At 41.3% G+C, this 20,555-nt stretch overlaps 1 protein-coding gene across 4 annotated transcripts in view; it reads left to right on the top strand.

Annotated features, from left to right (window-relative positions):
- AGAP1 (ArfGAP with GTPase domain, ankyrin repeat and PH domain 1) overlaps nucleotides 1–20,555 on the top strand; it is a 645,107-nt gene that overhangs the window by 349,272 nt on the left and 275,280 nt on the right. For all 4 annotated transcript variants that reach the window (XM_045032567.1, XM_045032566.1, XM_045032565.1 and 1 more), the window contains 3 exons: nucleotides 8,439–8,566; nucleotides 14,106–14,261; nucleotides 19,597–19,689. In XM_045032567.1, the coding sequence (XP_044888502.1) occupies nucleotides 8,439–8,566; nucleotides 14,106–14,261; nucleotides 19,597–19,689 (377 nt within the window). The remainder of the gene's footprint in view (nucleotides 1–8,438; nucleotides 8,567–14,105; nucleotides 14,262–19,596; nucleotides 19,690–20,555) is intronic.

Here is a 20,555-nt window from a genome sequence, read left to right as displayed (position 1 = left end):
AACATGTCAGTCAGAACATGGATTCTTATCAAGCAGAGCCCTTCGTCAGCATGGATGCATGTACCCTTGAAGCATGAAGGGACATAGGAATCTTTAGTGCATCTGGCACATAAATATCTTGCATTTCCGGCTAAAACAGTGCCATGAGAACGCCTGTTCTCACTGTCAGGTGACATTGTAAAACAAGAACCAGACAGTATTATCTCCTGCAAATGTAAACAAACTTGTTTGTCTGAGCGATTGGCTTAAGAAGTAGTAGGACTAAGTGGACTTGCAGGCTCTAAAATTTTACATTGTTTTATTTTTGAATGCAGTTTTTTTGTACATAATTTTACATTTGTAATTTCAACTTTCATAATAAATTGATTGCATTACAGTACTTGTATGAGGTGAATTGAAAAATAGTATTTCTTTTGTTTTTTACAGTGCAAATACTTGTAATAAGTGAGCACTGTACACTTTGTATTCTGTGTTGTAATTGAAATCAATATATTTGAAAATGTAAAAAACATCCACAAATATTTAAATAAATGGTATTCTATTATTGTTTAACAGTGCGATTAATTGCGACTCATTTTTTTAATCGCTTGACAGCCCTACAGATAATTTATTGTATTTATCTAGACTCCATTTGAAAAGGCAATGTACAACACAAGAGCCATGCACATAGCTCATTATACAGACAAGGTGGGTGAGTTAATATCTCTTATTGGACCAATTTCTGTTGGTGAGAGAAACAGAAGTTGGTCCAATAAAAGATATTACCTCTCTAACCTTGTCTTTCTAATGTCCTGGGCCCAACACAGCTACAAATACACTACACAGTTTATTGTAAAGAAATGTATTACTGCAAGGTTAATTGGTGAATGTATTGTGCTAGTGGAATGCTCCTGTTAAAATGAAAGTGAATGGGAACTTCTTTAAGTGCTGGTCCCTGTGTGTATTCCACTGTGGTGCACATTTGTTCCGTGTGCCTGATAGGAAGATATTTGCTAGAAGTGTCTGTTGGTCTGCACCTGCATCCTTCTCCTTGTGCTCCAAAAAGAGGGCAGTTGGGGGGCAGGGATAACTGCCTCTCCAGGTCCTTTCTACTGCTGCGTAGTGTGAGATAAAACTCTTCAGCGTCCACAAAGTTTATCTTAAACTTTTTTCCTTTAAATATTGTTAATCCTTCCTTCATTGAACAGAGACGACTGCTTCACCTCTCTTGATATGAAGGATGCCTACTTCCACAGAGACATCCATTCCTCACACCGAAGGTTCTTCAAGTGCTTGCTCATGTTGATTCCATGTTAGGTGTGCAAGCGCCACATGCACTGCTGCTGGAGAATTTTCCCCTAGTGGCATCCATTGGGCTGGCTCTGGAGCCCTCTGGCCCCATTGGTTCTGCACCCTCTCAGTTCCTTCTCACCGTCCATGACAGTTGCTGGAACAGTGCTCTTGCTTCGGCAAACCTCCAGTGCTTTCTCCTCATTTCCATTGTAAATAGTTGTTGTTACAATTTAGTGTAGTATAGTTTCTTACTGTTAGTTAGTCCCCTTACTGGACGTTGTTCTCAGGAACAGCGACCCTCACTCTAGCTGCCTGAAGTGTCTGGGGGAAGCCCACATTTGTGATAAGTGCAGGATTTGCCCACGGACCTAAAAGGACAGGGACATTAGACTCAAAGTTGTCCTGATGGAAGCTGTGCTGAGGCTTCTGAGCCAAGTCCGTCAGACCCAGCACCGAGCACATCCTCCTCAGTGCTCGGGACTCCTCTGCCACTGTGTCCTCCTCGGCACCGTTCAATATCCCTGGCACCAAGGAAAGAGACAAAAGAAGTGCACCGAGAGAGGGCTCTCCCGAGTGCTCACGGAAATACGAAAGACTCAGGAAGTGAGTTGTGACCCTCTCCTGGCCGCTCGCAGTCTCTGCAGATGTGTGAAACCTCACCAGCGGCCAGCCCAGCTTGGGACTGACCTCGTACACCCGGCAGAGATGTACCACATCTTAGGGTGCCACCCACGTATGAGGCCTATTAGGTAGCCAAGGACCTCATGGCTTTGCTGGTTCTGCCCACGACTGGCAGTCAGTTACCAAGCTGACTAAGACAGTTGTCTCACGGCACAAGAATGCATTAGGGTCTCTGTAGTGGTCACCTACACAGCACCATCCACTGTCCCCAAGCATGTCCTGAGTCTCGAGATGGCATTCTCTGGCTGGCTGGCGTGAGTTGCCATCCCCCAGGTGTTGGTCACCCGAGCCCCAACATCAAGCTTCTGACTCCAAACGTCAGTCACCAGAACCTAAATGCCTTTCTCCCGCCTCCCAACACTTGTCCCCAGAGTGGCACCGATCTCCCAACCGGAGACGATGCTCACAGGTGTCCCAACACTAATCCCTGGACTCCCAGCCCTGGGTACCCAGGTCCAGGCACTGGTCTCCCATAGCCAGTCCCCAGTGCCAGAGCATCTTATCATAGCTGGCAGGAGTGTTCCATGGGTGCACCTCTGTGGCCTTCCTCATCAGACTCCGAGACCTTGCCCCCGCAAAAGAGGTACCATCCCCTGGCATACCAGACTGATGTGGGTACTGTCTTACCCATGGGCCTGTGGTCCCCTGGTCAATGGCCAGACCAATGGCAATGCTGGAAACCGTGGGGGTTTCTGGTGGTACCGAGACCTTTCTCCCACCCACCTTCAGTGGCAATATCCGAGACACATAGCACAATCCCGCCGCAGCTGGTACCAGAGCAGACCTCAACTCGGAGCACAGGTCTGAGACCCCAGGTCCTCCCCCAGCAAAGACAGTTTCTGGAGAGGTAGAAGCCCCCATTGCTCCCCCACAAGTGGTATCTTCCTCATCTTCCTCTGACAAGGTACTCGTGAGGCCCTTTAACCTTCTACCGCTGGATGATTTTAGAGTTTATGGTGGGTCACAAACACTACCACTTTACGGTGCTCCCCTTTGGACTCTTGGCCATCCCAAGAGTCTTCGCAAAGTGTATGGCAGTGGTGGATGACTTCCTCAGGTGCAGAAGAATGCAAATTTATCCGTACCTCGACAACTGGCTGATTAAAGGCCATTCGAGCGACCAAGTTCAGAACAGCATTGCAATGGTGTAATGACAATCTACAGAGCTCTGGGCCTTCTCATAAACGAGCAGAAATCAACGCTGATCCTGGTACAGAGGATAGAATTTATAGGAGCAGTGCTCGACATCTCCCAAGCCCGGGCATTCCGGCCAGATCCCAAGCCATCACGGACTTGATCTCTCAGCCGTTAGCTTGTCCACTGATGATGGCCCAGGGATGTCTGCGGCTTCTGGGCCACTTGGCAGTGTGCACTTAGATCATTTGACACACACGGTCACACCTCTGACAACTCCAAATGTGGCTTGCGTCGGTCTTCTCACCAAGCAAACACCGTTTGGACTCAATCCTTACCATCCCAAGGTCAGTCCTGGCTTCCGTGACGTGATGGCTGGACCCAGTGATTGTCCTCTCAGAAGTGCCCTTTGAGACTCCGCAACCTGCGATTATCCTGGTATCTGAAGCATTGGACCTAGGCTGGGGAGCCCAGGTAGGCAACCTCAGGACTCAGGGTCTCTGCATGAGAGACAAATTGCCCCTACACATAAATGTGAAGGAGCTTAGGGCAATCCACTTCGTATGCAAGGTGTTCTTCCCCCAGCTTGCAGGCAGGATGGTGCAAATGTTGACAGACAATACTGTGGTGGTGATCTATGTCAACAAGCAAGGAGGGGCCCACTCCAAGGTCCTTTATCAGGAAGCCAGCCGTCTGGCTATGGAACTTCTGCGTGAAACATTCCATCGACAGAGGCCACACACCTGCTGGGGGAACGGAACATGCTAGCAGATTGCCTCAGCAGGTTCTTTTCTCACCACAAGGGGGTCTCTCCACCCAGAGGTAATCAGTGCCATCTTCCGTAGGTGGGGGACTCCCTAGGTGGATCTGTTGGCCACTGCAGAGAACAAGAAATGTGGCCTCTTTCATGCAAGACTTGACCAGTGCAAGGGCGCTCTATCAGATGCCTTCCTCCATACATGGTTGGACGGCCTGCTGTACGCTTTTCTGCCAATTCACAGGGTTCTCCTGAAAATAAGTGTACAATGCAAAGGTCATTCTGATTGTCCCCACATGGCCTCACTATCATTAGTTCAGTATGCTCCCAGACCTAGCAGTCACAGCTCCGTGGAGTCTTCCCCTCAGACCAGACTTGATCTCGCAGGCTCAAGGGAGGCTCATCCATCTGAACCCCACAGGCAGCATGGCTGTTGTATGTTGTACATCTGACAGCATGGCTGTTGTATGGTTGAATCCAGAGGAGAGGGCATGCTCTGAGCATGTGCAGTAGGTCTTGCTAGTTAGTAGAAAACCCTCTACCAGGGAAACCTACCTGGCCAAATGGAAACACTTCTCATGTTGGGCGGTCAAGTGAAGCCTTTCTCTGATGCAGGCATTGTTGCAGTCCATCCTAGTGTTCCTCTTCCATCTAAAATTCCAAGGCCTATCACTGTCCTTTAGAAAGGTCCACTTGGTGGCAATTTCAGCTTTCCATCCCCCAAAGCATGGCAGGTCAGTCTTCGCACAGGAAATGACAGGCAGATTCATCAACGGGCTGGAAAGGCTCTATCCGCAGGTTTGTGACTCATCCCAACTTTGGACTTGAGCCTCGTTCTGTTTAGTCTCTCTAGGCCACCCTTCAAGCCTTTGACATCATGGCTATTCTGCTACTCTTCTGGAAGATTGCTTTCCTGGTGGCGATCCCTTCAGCAAGAAGGGTTTCTGAGCTTCAGGCTTTAACCTCTGAACCTCCTTATACCACTTTCTTCAAGGACGAGGTCCAGCTGTGTCCCCACTCAGCTTTTTTGCCTGGGGGCCTGGCTCGGGACAGTTTATTCCCCAAGCAGAAATAGTATGAGCAAGCTAGTCTAGCTCCCTCAAGGGTGAGAGCTTTTTTAGCCTGATGGGAGAACAAGGATTAGGTCCTAGTTATTCTTTCTTTCCCCCACTCCCCCATCAGAGAAGACATTGATCACAGATGCTTGGCTGTTCCTACCTATTCAGGTGCTGTCACACAACATGTCAAGTGTTCTGCATCAGCTAACTGGGAACAATAAAGCTTTGGAACTGGTATATTCCCGAACAAATCACCCCATTTGTCGGTAGTATACCTGCCAGGGATGCACAACATGCTGGCAGACCGCCTGAACAGATATTTCTGTCAGGATTGTGAATGGGAGATTCACAGTTCCATGTAAACCGGGTATTTCACTAGTTGGCATCCCCTGGAAACAGTAAATGTGCAATTTATTGCTCTGCAGGAGCACAGGGTCAAGATTGTGGAGAAGATGCACTCCTAGTTCCCTGGTGAGGGTAACTGATGTATGTTTTCCCAGGCATTCCTCCCTCACCTCAGGTTCTGAGGAAGTTCAGGCAGCATGGGGTACTGATTGTATTGCTTTCCTCCCAGGTGGCCTGGGCAGCCTTCTGATTCCCCAACCATCCTCAGATGTCAGCATGACCATGCATTAGTTCCCAGATCTTCCTGGACCTACTGACCCAGGATGGGCAGAATCAATCATCGCAGTCCAGCTTCCCTCCACTTGAGAGCCTGGTTTTTTTTGGATGGATATGAAACCTAGAAAATATGTGCTTGGAAGGACTTTAAAGACAATAGTAGAAAAGAATCTACTAGGAAATGTTACACAGCCAAGTGAAAACTTTTTTCAATCTGTTCACAATCGTCAGTTCCTGAGGACTGTGACATCCCTATTATTTTGGAGTATCTTTTATTTTTAAAGACCTTGGGTCTCTCAATTAGCTCATCTCGGGTTCATTTGGCAGCTATAAGCACCTGTCATCCTCTGACTACTCCTGTTTTTACCTTCCTGTGACAGTACCTTTTTTGAAAGGCCTGGTTAGAACTTTTACACCTGTGAATAGGCCCATTCTGACATGAGATTTCAGTTTGGTCCTCTCAGCACTCACAAGACCTCCATTGGAACTGTTGTTTTCATGCTCCTTATCCCACTTATCCATTAAAGTCACCATTCTAGTGGCCATCACCTCAGCTAGAAGAGTTGATTAACAGGGAGCTCACCATATATGCAGTCTTTCACAGGGATAAAATGGCACTGAGGCTACATCCTAAGTTTTCTCCTGAAGAGATCTTGGATTTCTATGTGAATCAGTCAGTCAACCTACCTAACCTCATGCCGTTAGTGAAGACAGAAGGGTTCACTCCTTGGGCATACATTTAGCCATGCCGTTCTACCTACAAAGAACAAAACTATTTAAAAAAAATCATCTAGTCTATTTGTATCATTCTCAGAATGGATGAGATGGGAAGCAATCCCTTCCCAAAGGCTTTTCAAGTGGATGTCGGGGTGCATTGTACTATTATGAGTTGACAAACGCTCCTCTGCTAAAGGCCAGGCTGCCTCAGTAGCTTTTCTGAAGGTTGTTCCTACTGTCAGTTGCATTCGCTTGAAGAAGAAAGAGAAGTTACTTACTTTTACATTAACTGGAGTTCTTCAAAATATGTGGTCGCTATATATATTCCACTACCCCTTCCTCTCTGCTTTGGATCTTAGATGCAATTCATTGTAGAGAAGGAACTGGAGTGGCACACGAGGAGAAGAAGGGCGCAGGCATAGAGTAATGGACATTGCTAGCAAAAAGTCTTCTGGTCTCAGGTACATGGAGCGCGTGTGCACCCACTTTTGATACAGACCACACATCTTGAAGAACTCAGTTTTGGTACATGGTAAGTAACTGCTCCTTATGTGTCTGACCTCTTTGGGGTGTGTTAGAAGTTCTAAGTCTCTTTCTCACTCTCCCCTCTGCCCCTCCTCCCATTTTGACACAGTAGCTAGTGATCATTCCCACTGACTAACCTTTTGTAATAGTTTAAAATGAATATTTATTAAATATAGTAATGCAGGGGTTCCAAAATGTTGGTTTCTGGCCACTGGTGGTGGTTTTCAGGAAGCTGACTGGCCAACATGGCCTGATTCGTGATCCACAAGTTTCATTCATGTTCATAGGAGCTCTAGATTTTTTGCACCTATGAAAATCAGGGCAATGGTGGTTTCTCCTTTTCCTTTCCTTAATTCCAGCTGAGAAACAGACTAAATAGGGGAATGAAATAAAGTATCATTCTACAACAGTTTTAGTCTGAGATTAGTCCAGAACTTGGATTCAGTCCCCATTCTTGGCTTCCCCTCCCCATAGAGGAGGAAATATTAAGCTCTTCACAACATATAGTTCATTGTGGAGCATTGTTTCTGTAGCTATGTTCTGTAATAATTTACCCTTTAATCCCCTCTTTCAAATGAAATATTTTAGTTACTATAGGAAATAAACAGGAAAAGGTGAAATTATAAAAAAAAAAAATAACATGACAAAGTTAGTGGTATATGGTAGCCCTGTTTTAAAACTGGTTTAATAAACAGGAGTGATACTGTGTTCATTATCAGAGGGGTAGCCGTGTTAGTCTGGTTTTGTAGAAGCAGCAAAGAATCCTGTGGCACCTTATAGACTAACAGACGTTTTGCAGCATGAGCTTTCGTGGGTGAATGCTTGCATCCGAAGAAGTGGGTATTCACCCACGAAAGCTCATGCTGCAAAACGTCTGGTAGTCTATAAGGTGCCACAGGATTCTTTGTGTTCATTATATAAATATTAATGTTTATGCAGTGAGCATCTCATGTTTTCAAGTATTAACAGTGAATTTTCAAGAATTCTATGCTGTTTAGGGTTGCGCATATAGTAGAAATTTCCATAACCGTTATCAATTAGTAACCCTGCACCAGTGTGTTAGTAAAGGCACAACAAAGATGTTTTTACCAGGATTCTTTAAGGGTTTATCTCCACGTGATGGGTTCCTGTGTAATTGTTCCTAATAACTCCATGTGTGGACGCTCTTATTACGGAACAAGAGTGCCTTGTTCGTGGAGTTATTCAGGAACAGCTATTGCACTTTAAATTTACACCTGTGTTTACTTGCAAGTTTAGACAAGCTAAAACCATACTTAGCACAGCTAGCATGCTCTAACATTTCCTTTGTTATAAGAACCGTTGAAGCGCTACCCATTATCAGAAGTGGGTAAGAATTTCTAGTTTTCCTTATGTTTTAGTTGGATGAAGCTGACTTTCAAATATCCATTGACTGAAATAAATGCAAAGAGACACAATGATGAGCACACCACAGAGGAACACAATAATAGTCTGCCAGCTTAGATTTTTGTGAAGTGATACCTTCAATTTTAGGACCTCATACCTTGAAGATTAGTAGTGTAGAATTGTTTCCTGCCTGAGTTCTTGTCTATGTTCTGTGCACGTTTGAATTGTGATACCTTGCATCCTACTCTTTTGCTTAATCATTTACATGCTTTTCTCTTTTTTTTTGTTTGTTTGTTTTTGTTTTTTAGTTGCCCAGAAGATTGTGGCAACAAGGAAGAAACAGCAGCTTTCAATAGGCCCCTGCAAATCTTTACCAAACTCTCCAAGTCACTCGTCTGTGTGTTCTGCCCAGGTTTCTGCTGTACATATCAGCCAGGTACAGAATGAAATGTTTGCTTTGAAAAGAAAATGATGGAATGTTAGAGTGCATTTAAAGCCGTTACTTTTTTTGCTGCTTTGTCAGCAGTTAGATTTTTCTAAAAGCGTACTGTGATCTCTAGTATAAAACAGTGTGTTCATAATTGGCTCGACTTTGCTTTAAGTAACTGCTGTGACAAAACATTTTTATTGGGAATTGGCTTTAAAACAATCCTTGGTCATGCTGGTTATGTTCTGCAGCCTGCTGGTATGAGTGGGGGGATCGTTACAGTCACAAGATTTGCTGTTCTGCTTTTTTAATTAGCTTACGGTGCTTTGGTCATTGTCCTGGTTTAATCATCCACTGAACAGTAGTTGGTACAGCTCAATAGTTAACACACTTCAGTCTCAAATTTGGCACCACCGTTCAATTTTATTACCCATCTCTCCTGTGCTCAATTGAAACCATACACCTTTAGTGACATTACTGTGAATGTTTGCTGAATTATTTACATTACAGTAAATTGTTTGACAGCCAGCAAGTACTAGGTAAAAAATTAAACTGCTGCCTTCTATGCTGAAATGCATTACTAATTTGCAATCAGTATTATAATGTATACAAACTTGATACCTGCATTACATTTAACGCTCGTAACAATCTCATACTTTGTATGCTAGTGAATCTTTCCCCAGTATCTAAATTTAATTTCCCGAAAAGTGTACATTATAATCTTATTTGTACTTACTGTGTTTGATATTTTGAAAGATCTTAAAATAGATTGTGAATATAGTGCAACATTGGCTTGCAATATTTATTTTTGTAATATCTTGTTTGGTGCCATTTTGAATGAAAATTCCATTCTGTTGAAATATTTGGAACATTAGGAGTAGGCAGGTTTAATTGTTCCCTTGCTTTTGTCAGCTTAACACAACACTGTTCAATGTTAATACAAATATGAAAGGCAAGAGAAAAATAAACTAAAAATTAAGAGATATTTAAGACCAGTATCATAATATGCATAATGTTTCTGCTGTATTTACTGCTTCTTTGTAACTTTGGGGTTTTTTCCTTTTTTCTAATCATTTTGAAAGGTGGAGAATAAATACTTCTCAAAGTGTATTTTCATTGGATTCCCACTCATGTCCATCCACCTAATGTGAGATTATGCGAGAGCTGCCGTTGGACTCATATTTTGAACCTTTTGAGGCCCCACAGTTGTGCCTCTGTCTCATTTTCTCTCTTCTCTTCCCTTCCCCCCAACCAGTCAGGTATCCATGTTGCCTGGTCACTTCCCCTTTTGCTGCTATTAGCAGTGTCAGATGCTGTCCTGGCTCAGGGATGGCATTGTTCATAAAATGTTTTCGGCCACTGTAGCAGTTGATAGAGCCTTTCGTTAATCCCCATTAATAAAATTCTATGACTAAATATTTTTCATTTTTGTTGGACACATCAGTTGTCTTTTTGGCAGGATATTTTCAGACTGTCTGGGTTTTTGTGGCGCTTCATTGTATGCCTGTGACAGAGCATATGTATGCTGCTCTTCTTTCCCCCAGTTACCCGCAGCTGGTGGAAGAAATGGTAAAGCAACTCCCTGATAAGAGGGAGAAGCTCTGCCACACCTCAGAGGCTGTGTCTGAGATACATAGAGAGAGGAGCAGGCACCTGGACCTTATTGAGGGAAGACTGAACTTGAGTTAATTTGTTTATCTAGAAAATGTCTAGGACTGGGCTCGGTAAGTGTCTGGCTTAAATTCCATTGTCAGATACATTTGCCGTGCCTTTAAATTGTTTTTTGGGCTGGTTACTGAGAGTCCAGTAGCATCCTCATTGCAGCCTGGTTCTTGCAGAGGCAGTGGAGAAAAACCCATTTTCCTTGAGGATACTCTGTATGTGTGGTAGTCACAGGCTGTGGCTGAAACTGGCTGGACTTTTGTGGTGTGGTGTTTTCAGACTGTAAACTGTGACCAATAGTATGCCCATGTTGGCAAAGTTAACATTTTGCTTATAAACTACAAAACCTTTAGGCAAAGGACATAAATTGATCTGTGGAAGTGGGCTCACCTTCCAAAGAATATACTCAAACTCTATTGTCTCAGTAATAGAAGATGCAGGAAACTGAATTTGTCCTGGCAAAGAATATCATCAAATCCATGCTATCAAACGAAGTTTATTATATTATTCCAAATACTTCCAGGTGCCTTAAAACCCAGGAAGAGTTTGTTCTATGTTAGATCTAGAGAATACATTCACTGTCTGCTAGGGAATAATTAACAATTGTGTTGCTGGGGTCATCATATTTCTTCTAGACACTATAGAGGGGACAACTAGCTACATGCACACTTCTCAGACAGGAGAGTCTGTTTCATAATATTGTAACATTGCTGCCAATACTATTCTGGCCTGGCATCTGCATTGCTTGTTATGAAGTACTTAGTGATAGCAACTTACCTGCACAAGATGTCAAATTAATATCTTGTACTACTTGAATAATCTGTCAACCTGGAAGGGATACGAGGATCGACCCAGCCACTGTTGGGATGCTGGTGTCACTGTGGTTCAAAGTAAATTGTCTGACCTCCCAGCTAGTCACCAGAAGATGCGTGGGAGTATACAGGAGCTGTGATTGGAGTCTGGGAGCCTTGACTTAACTTGTCCTTTCTTCCAAACGCAGTATGAGAAAAAGAGTTTATCTTTGTCACCAGCAGGCATTGGCAAGAATCATGTTACAAATTTTGGGTGGCTTTATGGTCATAGATGTATTGGCAGTGTCTATGGCATGTCTGTATGTGAGGCAGCCTTACTGTATCATGGTTATTGGTAATCTCAAGCTGCATGGTCAAATTACATCAAGGAGTTGGGTTGATATGAGCCTTTCTGATTTGGTTGCAGCACAGGGGCAATAGTCAATTAGGTTTTGAATTCCAGATTCTTCAAACTCAAACTGTATGAACAGCAGCTGAATCGTTATTCAGTTGAGGAGCTCACTCAGAGGGTCCATCGTACTTGGAGCACTCGGTTTCTCCAAATGTAAAGTCTTCTCATAAATATCCTGGAGATCAGGGTATTTTTAGATTCACCAAGGACCTTCAGAGGGTTAGTACAATACTCTGAAAAGTTGGTGGCCTGATCAAACCAGACAATCAGGTTACTATGGTTCCCGTGAATAAAGGAGAATATCACACTATATATCCTGAAGCCTTTCCAGTGTGGGTGTGAGCTCTGTCCCACAAGGCATTCCTGGTGGCCCCTTTCCTGCCAAGGAAGGAAAGTGTAACTGCAGATGAAGCAGCCAGGAATGAGCCTGAGTGTATAGTGTATAGATTTAATAGTGTATTAAATCTTTTATCACATGTAATTGACCTGAACAAACAGCTACTAGTATCTACTCAAGGCATCAGGAAAAGACCACCTCTTGCATGCACTGGAGAGGCCATCTTCATATGGATGTAAAACTGCCTATGCCTTCCCATCAATATCTCCAGCAACAGCAGTTCCTAACCAGTCTTGGGAGAGACAAAAGTTGATCTTATTAACCCCATGTTTGCCAAGGCAGATATAGTTCTCAATCTTGTTAGAGATGGCAATAAGGAAACTCATCATCTTTGGGAGCTGGCTGAAATTGGTGACTCAGAACAGGGCACTCTGCTCAATAGCAGAGCTGACAATTTCTCTGCCTATCCACATGGCTCTGAGGGAGGATAATGATCCAGATAAATAGCCCTTTGGGCAGGTGTTTCAGAGCCATCTGGCTTCTTGAAAGGATCCTAAAGAAGAAGATTAAAAGTTGAAAAGGTTAGCATTCCAGTGTGTGACGGCCCCTGTGGAAACTATTGGACAATCTCTTCATTTGTCTGAGTAGCTTAAAGACAAATTTCTTCATTGTTCATTTGATAACTGTTTTTGGCTGCAATGAACATGTCAAAGTTAGACCAGCTTTTCTGTTGGGTTTGTACAGGACGTGAGACACTTAAATGACCCTACTGCAGTGGGTGGTTAATGAAGTCCTAATCAGACTGATTTGGAGCCACTTGATACCTGTTGGCTCAGATTTATTATGTGGAAGGTTATCTTCCAGATGTGTGACTTCCTTTTATGGTATGAGACTTCGGTGACACATATCTTATATTCTGCGAAGAATAGCCATTCATACAGATGTGTCCTAAATCCCTTGCATAGCTGGTGATTGCAGTTCACTTCAATGAACCTGTTGTCCTTGCAGATATTTATCTTATGCCTGCATGCTCATCCCAGCAAGTTACTGTTCCACAATCTTGATGTGAAAAGGTCCCTAGGTTTTATCTGGAGCAAACAGAAGGCCTTAAAATGCCACCTAGCTTTTTGTTTCATTTGACAATGCATTAGGTTCTAATGTTACCAAGCATATCATTTCAAAGTATATCTGATTGCATTTTCCATTGTTACTGTCTGGGATGCCTGCAGCTTGAAAATCATGTCAAGGCTCATTCCATTCTGGGCAAGTCAGCTTTACCTAGTAGACTCTGAACTAAGTAGCCACACAGGCTTACATGCACTTACCACGTGTTTTCTTAGACTCTAGCAAGAATCCAGGGTTAAATTATCAGTGTTGGAGCCCACTCCCCAAGCTCCAGCTCCGTCAGGAGTTCTGTTCACTATGTCCTTCTTCTATTGAAATGAGTCCATCTTTTGTATTTTCAAGATGATACTGTAATTCTACCATTGCTGCTTATGTTGTAATTTAGTCCTCAAATTTAAAGAAAAATTACACTACTTTCATACTTCAAGGCATTCCATTGGTTTTTTTTTCTGATTACAGATTATTTTAGCTTTTGTTCTGTTTTATTTTAAAGTCCTCCTTTGTGACTTTGTCTGCAAGAGTGAAAATCCAATAGGGTTAGTTATCTTTGAAAAAAATTAATTACCCATAGTTCTTGTTGTCTGAAGAGGCATATCCCGTGGATTAGCACTCACTCAGCTCCATTTAGAAACGTCAGTGCTTAGTTGGGTGGTTTCTGTAACATTTTGCTATTTATAAATTTTACATTTCAATTTTTTTGGAGGGATTGGTGTTCTTTTTTGAAAGAATTGACTTTAATATGCAAGACACAGTGTAGGAAATGAGTGGGGTGGTCTCTAAACTTAACTTGAAATCTGTACCTGCTCTCTGGCTGAAAGCAAGACCTACGAATGTTTCTGCATATGACCAGGGGTGAATGTGGCTCCAAGTGTCTACCAAACTTGAAGTAGGAAAATTAAGCTTTTATTTTTAATATGTCTTGAAAAATGTATTGCTTTACAGTATACTGAAACAAGTTTTTAAACCAATTTGTCACATTGTGGAAGATGAAAATGTATCTACCTTAGCAGCAGAAACATCTGATTTTTCTCTAATGTAAATAGAAATGGCATTTTTTTAAAAAAAGTTTAACAGTGCTATCAAGTGCTCCTAGGATAGGTATCACTAATTTTGTAAGCCAAGACACCATTCCTCCATTTGAGGATTAAGTAGATAATGCTGTGAATTGCAGGTTGCTTGAAAGCAGCGTAACACTGTTAAAACTAACTTTAATCATTGCAGACCAGTAATGGAGGAGGGAGCTTAAGTGATTATTCCTCCTCTGTTCCATCAACTCCAAGCACCAGTCAGAAGGAGCTACGGATTGATGTTCCTCCCACTGCCAACACTCCAACACCCGTTCGTAAACAGTCCAAGCGCCGCTCCAACCTCTTCACGGTGAGTGAGCCAGAAAAGCAAATGTTGCTGTTTAAGTTTGACTACTGACTACAAGCTAGTCTAGTCTAAATAGAAGTGCCAGGAAGGTTCCACTAGTTTCAAGGCAAAAGGCTGAAGAATTTTGAGGTTTTCCTTTATGTTGGAAAACTCATCTAGACACAGTGAAGTTTCCTAACATGGTCCAGGTATTTCACTATTATCAAACTGATCATTTACTAGTGGAACAATTTCTGTTCAGGATATTCTGAAGCTTCTGCAATATGTTATAAAGCCCCAGCAGGTTAAACATTCCATATCATAGATACATGACTTTCCTTCCCAGGCCTCTCTGTTCAAGCCTAAATTCTCCAGTTTTGTCACCACCTGAGTTAGCAATGAGAAATCTGGACCTCTGGTCCAAAACAACTGATCGGGGGAAAAAAACCCTACTGATTTCAACTGTGGAAGCATCTAGTATATATTGAGAGAGAATTCTCAGCTGATGTCTCTGCAAGGTGAATTATACATGGTACCAGAAAACTAAACTGTTCCATACTGGCTTAAAAATACAATATTTCAATTCATGTTTCTTCGTCACATTCTTTTAATTCTGGGAGACATCCTAATTATGTGTATTTTCTTCTGGCCACTGTAGGAGACAGGATAGTGGAGTAGATGGAACATTAATCAGATCTAGTATGACAGTTCTTATGTTCCTGCATAAGTATTTAGGGAAATGTAAATAATTGAAGAATTTTCATGTGTTTAGTATTGTGGTTCCATTGTGGGCCATTTTTATAAGACAAATACAATTGTGGTTTTGTACTTAGCTTTAAAACTCTCTTCTGACAGGGTTATAACAAACAGAGTTGATTTGTGCCCACACACAAATTCTTTTCTCATCACAGCCATGTGTCGGTCAAGTTCATACACCCACACCTACCTCACTGTGTTTGTGTCTGTGCCTTCTGGGAAAAAGTCCCATACTGCCTCATCAAGGGACACAGTGCCTGAGGAACATACACAGAGCACCACTAGTTGTGTGTAGGAAGGTGAACCCTGGCTAGGAGGAAGAAGAGACCAGACTGGTGCGCGTATGGCTAGGGTGGTGGTTAGAAAAACAGTGTGCTGAATTATTTATTAGAAGACACATGTGCCAGCCTAGACATTTGGTGAATGCAAAACACCGTTACCTGCCATGTTTACCGAGTATAAACCATACTGGACACACCTCATGTTTAGTACCAACCTGTTACACAATCTGTTTAAAATTGTTATACAGACAGGCCCTAGAACATCATACAAGTAGTTAAAATTATAATGGATTACTATCTAGATATTACAAAAGCATTTTAAAAAACGGTATCTGAAAGCTTGTCAGAAATTGTGTTCTGACCTTTTATAAAGTGGTCTGTTTTGATTTGTAAATTTAGATCTTGTGAATTATTAACTCCACTAGATGTCAGTGTCATCCTAGGAACTGAATGCAGGATAATAAATTTGAAAGTACTCACAACTGAAAACGGTTACAGCTCCATTTAGAAAAGCCTGCCAGCTTGTTCTTGTTCTAATATGAATAGGATACAGTGGGGATGGTTATATGTAGTGGTGATATAGAAAACCAAGGGTGGCCTAAAACTGGAAGAGGCAGAAGAGATGCATAAATGGTTTTTTATGCCTTTCCTATCTTCAAGGAGAGAGTTATAAATGAACACGTAAAGTAACCTCTGTCTGCCATAAGCCAACTGACTAAAAATCTATTTGCCAAAAAACCAGTATGTTAAAGTTTTAAATGTTTTTATTGGAAAATATATATATATATATTCTGTAGTCATAATAAACAAAACCCTTAGTTTTTCATTGATAAACCCCCTCTATTAACTATTACACTATTGATACTGAATAATACTTAACATTGTTTAATTACTGGCCCTGCATAAACCTTTATTTTGGAAGGAAAACCCCTCTTATAATCATGAAAGTTCATTGCTGTCCAGTAATAAGTAATTGGCATAAAAGTGTGTATAAATAATCTTAAAAACAAGTTTTAGACACCTTTTAAAGTGATCTACTTGTGTGACACATGGAAGGTAATTTAATTATGTAGTACTGCATACTATAGTGTTTTACAATAACTTTGTGCAAAACCATGGATGCCTTGGAAATAATGCCAACTGTCTAGCCACTTGGAATAATATTATTGAGTGAATAGATAGCAAATACTTTTCCATTAGTACTGTGGTGAGGAACAAGGATTCAGTTCTTACTGCAGTTTTGTAACATAAGAAACATAAGAAAATTCTGGTTTTTTTGGTCGGGAGCAAGGGTTTAGTTGGATGGATCTTAATCATTGCAGTTTTACTAAACTTGACACAGGTTGTCAGCTATGATATGTTCTCCCCCTCCCCCCCACATATACCGGTAGTTTTCAGTTAGCATTGGAGAGGAACCCTTCTACCAAATGGTTTTAAATGACAAATGGATCATGTGACCTCAGGCCTATTTGTGTTTAGAGTGAGGATGGGTTTGAAGAATTAAAAAAAATAGTCAAGTTACAGTATGGTATATGCAGCAACTGGTCTTCTCACATCTTCACTACACATCAACTTTCTATATCAGAGTTGTTGCAGTGTTTATTTTTTCCATTGGCAGCATAACAAATCAATAAATGCAGCATTTCTGCAAGTGTCTTGTACCTTGTATTTACTATCAGTGGATGAAATTCATAGGTTTGTAGATCTCATATTAGGATTTAAGATGTGCATACGTTTCCTGCCTAGGGTGTACTTCAATCTATATGACGAATAGGATAGTAATAGTAACTATTTCTCTGATTGCATACCTGATTTGAATGAGACTCCAGCCAATGATATGTCAGTAGAAGCATCTGATTTCTCATATGAATTTAACTATCAGTGATATCATTATTCGATAATGTTACTGCACAATTTTAAGAGTGACTTTATAGTGATTCTAAATTAAAATTGATACCTCTGCATCACTGAAGTGGCACTTAAGGATTAGTACATGTAACCATTGTGCTACCTAGACCTTTTTCTCATTATTATTGATATTCTGGTAATACCCAGACTTCCCAATCAGGTTTGGATCTGCATTGTGGAAGGTGCTGTACACATGCATAATAAAACACTTCCTGCACCAAAGGAAGTATATTCTGAATAACTGATTGTGATAGGATATTAAGTTTAGATATTAGGGTTCTACTGTAGTTCTGTCCAGGCTGTGTCTGATCCAGAGTAATGGACCGCATAGAATGCCAGTGCAAGGTGGTGTTTGTTTGATCATTTCTGTGGTGTTATAGTTTTATACTCCCTTAATGAAATTTTAGTAGAACTACTAAGGAAAGTGTGTGAACTATTAAACAGAGAGGATTCATTAGGAATGCTGCCACTGCATTGTCAACTTCTGTTTCTGTATACTGAAGCATATAAGTCGCATCACTGTTTAGGGATCTCAGTACCACATTGGCACAATTTGAGGAGTTAAAGAACCATTTCCAAATTGAAATCTGCATTTGTCTGAAAATGTTGTTTACCATGGTTTAAAATAATAGCGACGTTTATTATAACTAGCTAATAGACTATCAAAAAATCTATTATGTTTACTTTGTGCATTTGACAACACCTAGTGTACAGACACTTTCACTGCTTCCCCTTTATATTCAATTAATTACTTCCTTGCTGAAAAGACCTTTATAAAGATGTATAGGGGAGCAGAAAAACCATTGCATTTACATATATATATTTTTAAATCAGGACATAGTACTTAAAGCATGCTCCATTAGAAACTGTTTTTCTTTTTTAAATTAGATAGATTTAAAATATATCAAGTTGTTAATGTCCCTTTTAAAGGATAACTGGCTACCTTCCTCACCTTCCTGAAATCTATTTTAGGGAAGAGAAACAATGGTTAGTTATCCTGGAAATTGGATCTCATCAGTCCCACTTGTTTTGCTTTCTCTCAATTATTCTTTATTTAATTCCCTGGCATGTCTTTCACAACCTTGAACCACAGTAACTAGTGATAGGAGCCTACTCGCACAGAGTCAGGAAAAGCACAGGTCCCCTGCTAGGTTAATGTGCTTAGTTGAATGTTGTTATTTGGAATCTTTCTCTGCTTTCGCTCTTTCCCCCTCAAGGCAAGTGCGTTGGGTGATCTTCCTTCCTTGTATCCCTTCACCGGCTGGCTAACCTAATATGGAAAATGAGTGTGATTCTAATCTACGCCCCTATTTTCAGTGTCTGTTCTGACATCTCTTTTTAACTGTATTGAAAATCCAAAGCAGCATCTTGCATCACTCTGGTTTTCATTAGCTCTCCATTGTGGCGCTGGACACTACAAGTGTATTCATTTCATATATCATTGGCGATTTGAAACCCACATGAAAATGTTTCCCCATTTTCAATTTTATGTGAGTAATGTTCCCATTGGAAAGTAATGGAGTGAAGTTGTCACTTGTCAGCGCGGTTATTAAGGAGGATGACTCTCAGATCCTTCTCTCATAATAAAATAAATCTGTCAGAAAATCATTGTGCTTGTGCATCTCACACTGTAAAGAACAAGGATCTAGAGTCCGTCTTAAATTTCAGTGTGTTTACTTAATGGCCAGACAAAATTACACTGCAAATCCCCAGCCCCTGAAACAATTCATGAATAGGTGGAGCTCATATTTCATTTACAGAACATCATAATAAAGCAATTTACAGACTTTTTAAAAACTCCTCTCTCTCTACCCCCCCTCCCCCCCCCCCACACACACATTCCAGATTTTGCTTCTCAGTGGTCTTATGCTTTGCCAAAACAGATTGGATTTTTCCAGCATCGGCCACTAGGTTGACTTTGAAGTTACTATTTTGTAACCATTCAAAAGAAATAAGGGACAAAATGAAACTTGATATAATCAAGAGTGCATCATAAAATCACACATCTGAGTAGTTAATAGCATTTTGAACCATTCAGACATTACTTAAATATATACATTTATATAGTAGGGTTTCTTAGTAGGAAGCTAGAACCCTCTTTCTTCCTTGGAGCTATTAGAGGTGGTTTCTGAAATGTGTTCTCCTGGCAGGCATTATTTTCCTATCTGACCTCTTGGTTTCCAGTAATTGAAATATGAGCACTTCAAAACTTAACAAATTTTCAAATGTGGGTGGAAGAGGAAAGTATTGGGGAAAAAACCTTGTTTATTTTATTTCTAAGGTAATGTGACTGTCACACCATTTTAAGATCTTTCATTTCAAAATATACATTCAAAACAATGGTTTCAACAGGGCATCCCCTCTATGTCAACCGAAATGTTTAACAGAGTGTGAACTTTCATTTTGCTCTGCAGTCTCGGAAAGGGAGTGATCCAGACAAAGAGAAGAAAGTCCTGGAGAGCAGAACAGATAGCATTGGAAGTGGCCGTGCAATCCCAATTAAACAGGTATGCTGCTTTTTTGCTTTCCTGTAGTTAGAGACACACCTCGGGTCTTAAACACTATGATGCTGGGCCTGTGTGCCAAGATTTGTTTGATGTGCTCTGGTGATGAATGTGGAAGTCACTCACTTGACATCAATTAGGAGAGGTTCCTGTGTGTATTAAAATAGGATCATTAGAATAAGAAGAGGGAAAATGTGACAACAGGCCTAATGAAGTGCAGTCTGCCGGCCTGCATATGGAGCATGTTTCTAGGCTGAGCTGGCTTCAAAGTCTGCCTTTGTAGAGAATGCTTTGATTGGGCCGTTTGCTGCCAGTCGACAGGGGTAAATCAGATCGCTGTACAAGAGCCCCTTGTGATAGCAGAAATAGCCTGATGTGGTCCTAATTTGCTGTTGCAGACGGACATCTGAACACTGTTTCAGGCTGGTTTGTAACAACGAGGCAATTAGTTGTGATAATCATAGCCGGTGTGTCAGCTGTGTGCTCTTGTTTGTAATTTGCTAATGAAGGAATTGTAACTTTGATTAGGTTCAGTTTCATTTAGACCTTATTATATAAGAGAACATTTACAGCTGTAATCTGTGGCCTTAATTAAACTTCCTCATTACACAACAGGACTTGAATTCAAGGATTTGTTTTGGCCTGTTTTTACTAGCCTAGATGCACTTTCATTAGCCCAGAAACTGGATGCTAAATTGTTACTGTGTGCACTGCTTCATAAGGGAAAGATTATATTGGAATCTGTAGTGCAGAATGGAATAATTGACTTGTTCAATATAATTTAATCTGAAAGCATGCAGCTGCGAGAGCTGAGCATTTGTGTGGGATAGTTTACAGTTTTGTTAGCTCTAGTTGCAAGTTCTTTTCAA

The sequence above is a fragment of the Mauremys mutica genome, chromosome 10 (genome assembly GCF_020497125.1).
Source record: "Mauremys mutica isolate MM-2020 ecotype Southern chromosome 10, ASM2049712v1, whole genome shotgun sequence".
Classification (NCBI taxonomy): Eukaryota; Metazoa; Chordata; order Testudines; family Geoemydidae; genus Mauremys; species Mauremys mutica.
Note: the sequence above shows the minus strand (reverse complement) of the source record. Positions and strands in the feature narration are given on the sequence as shown.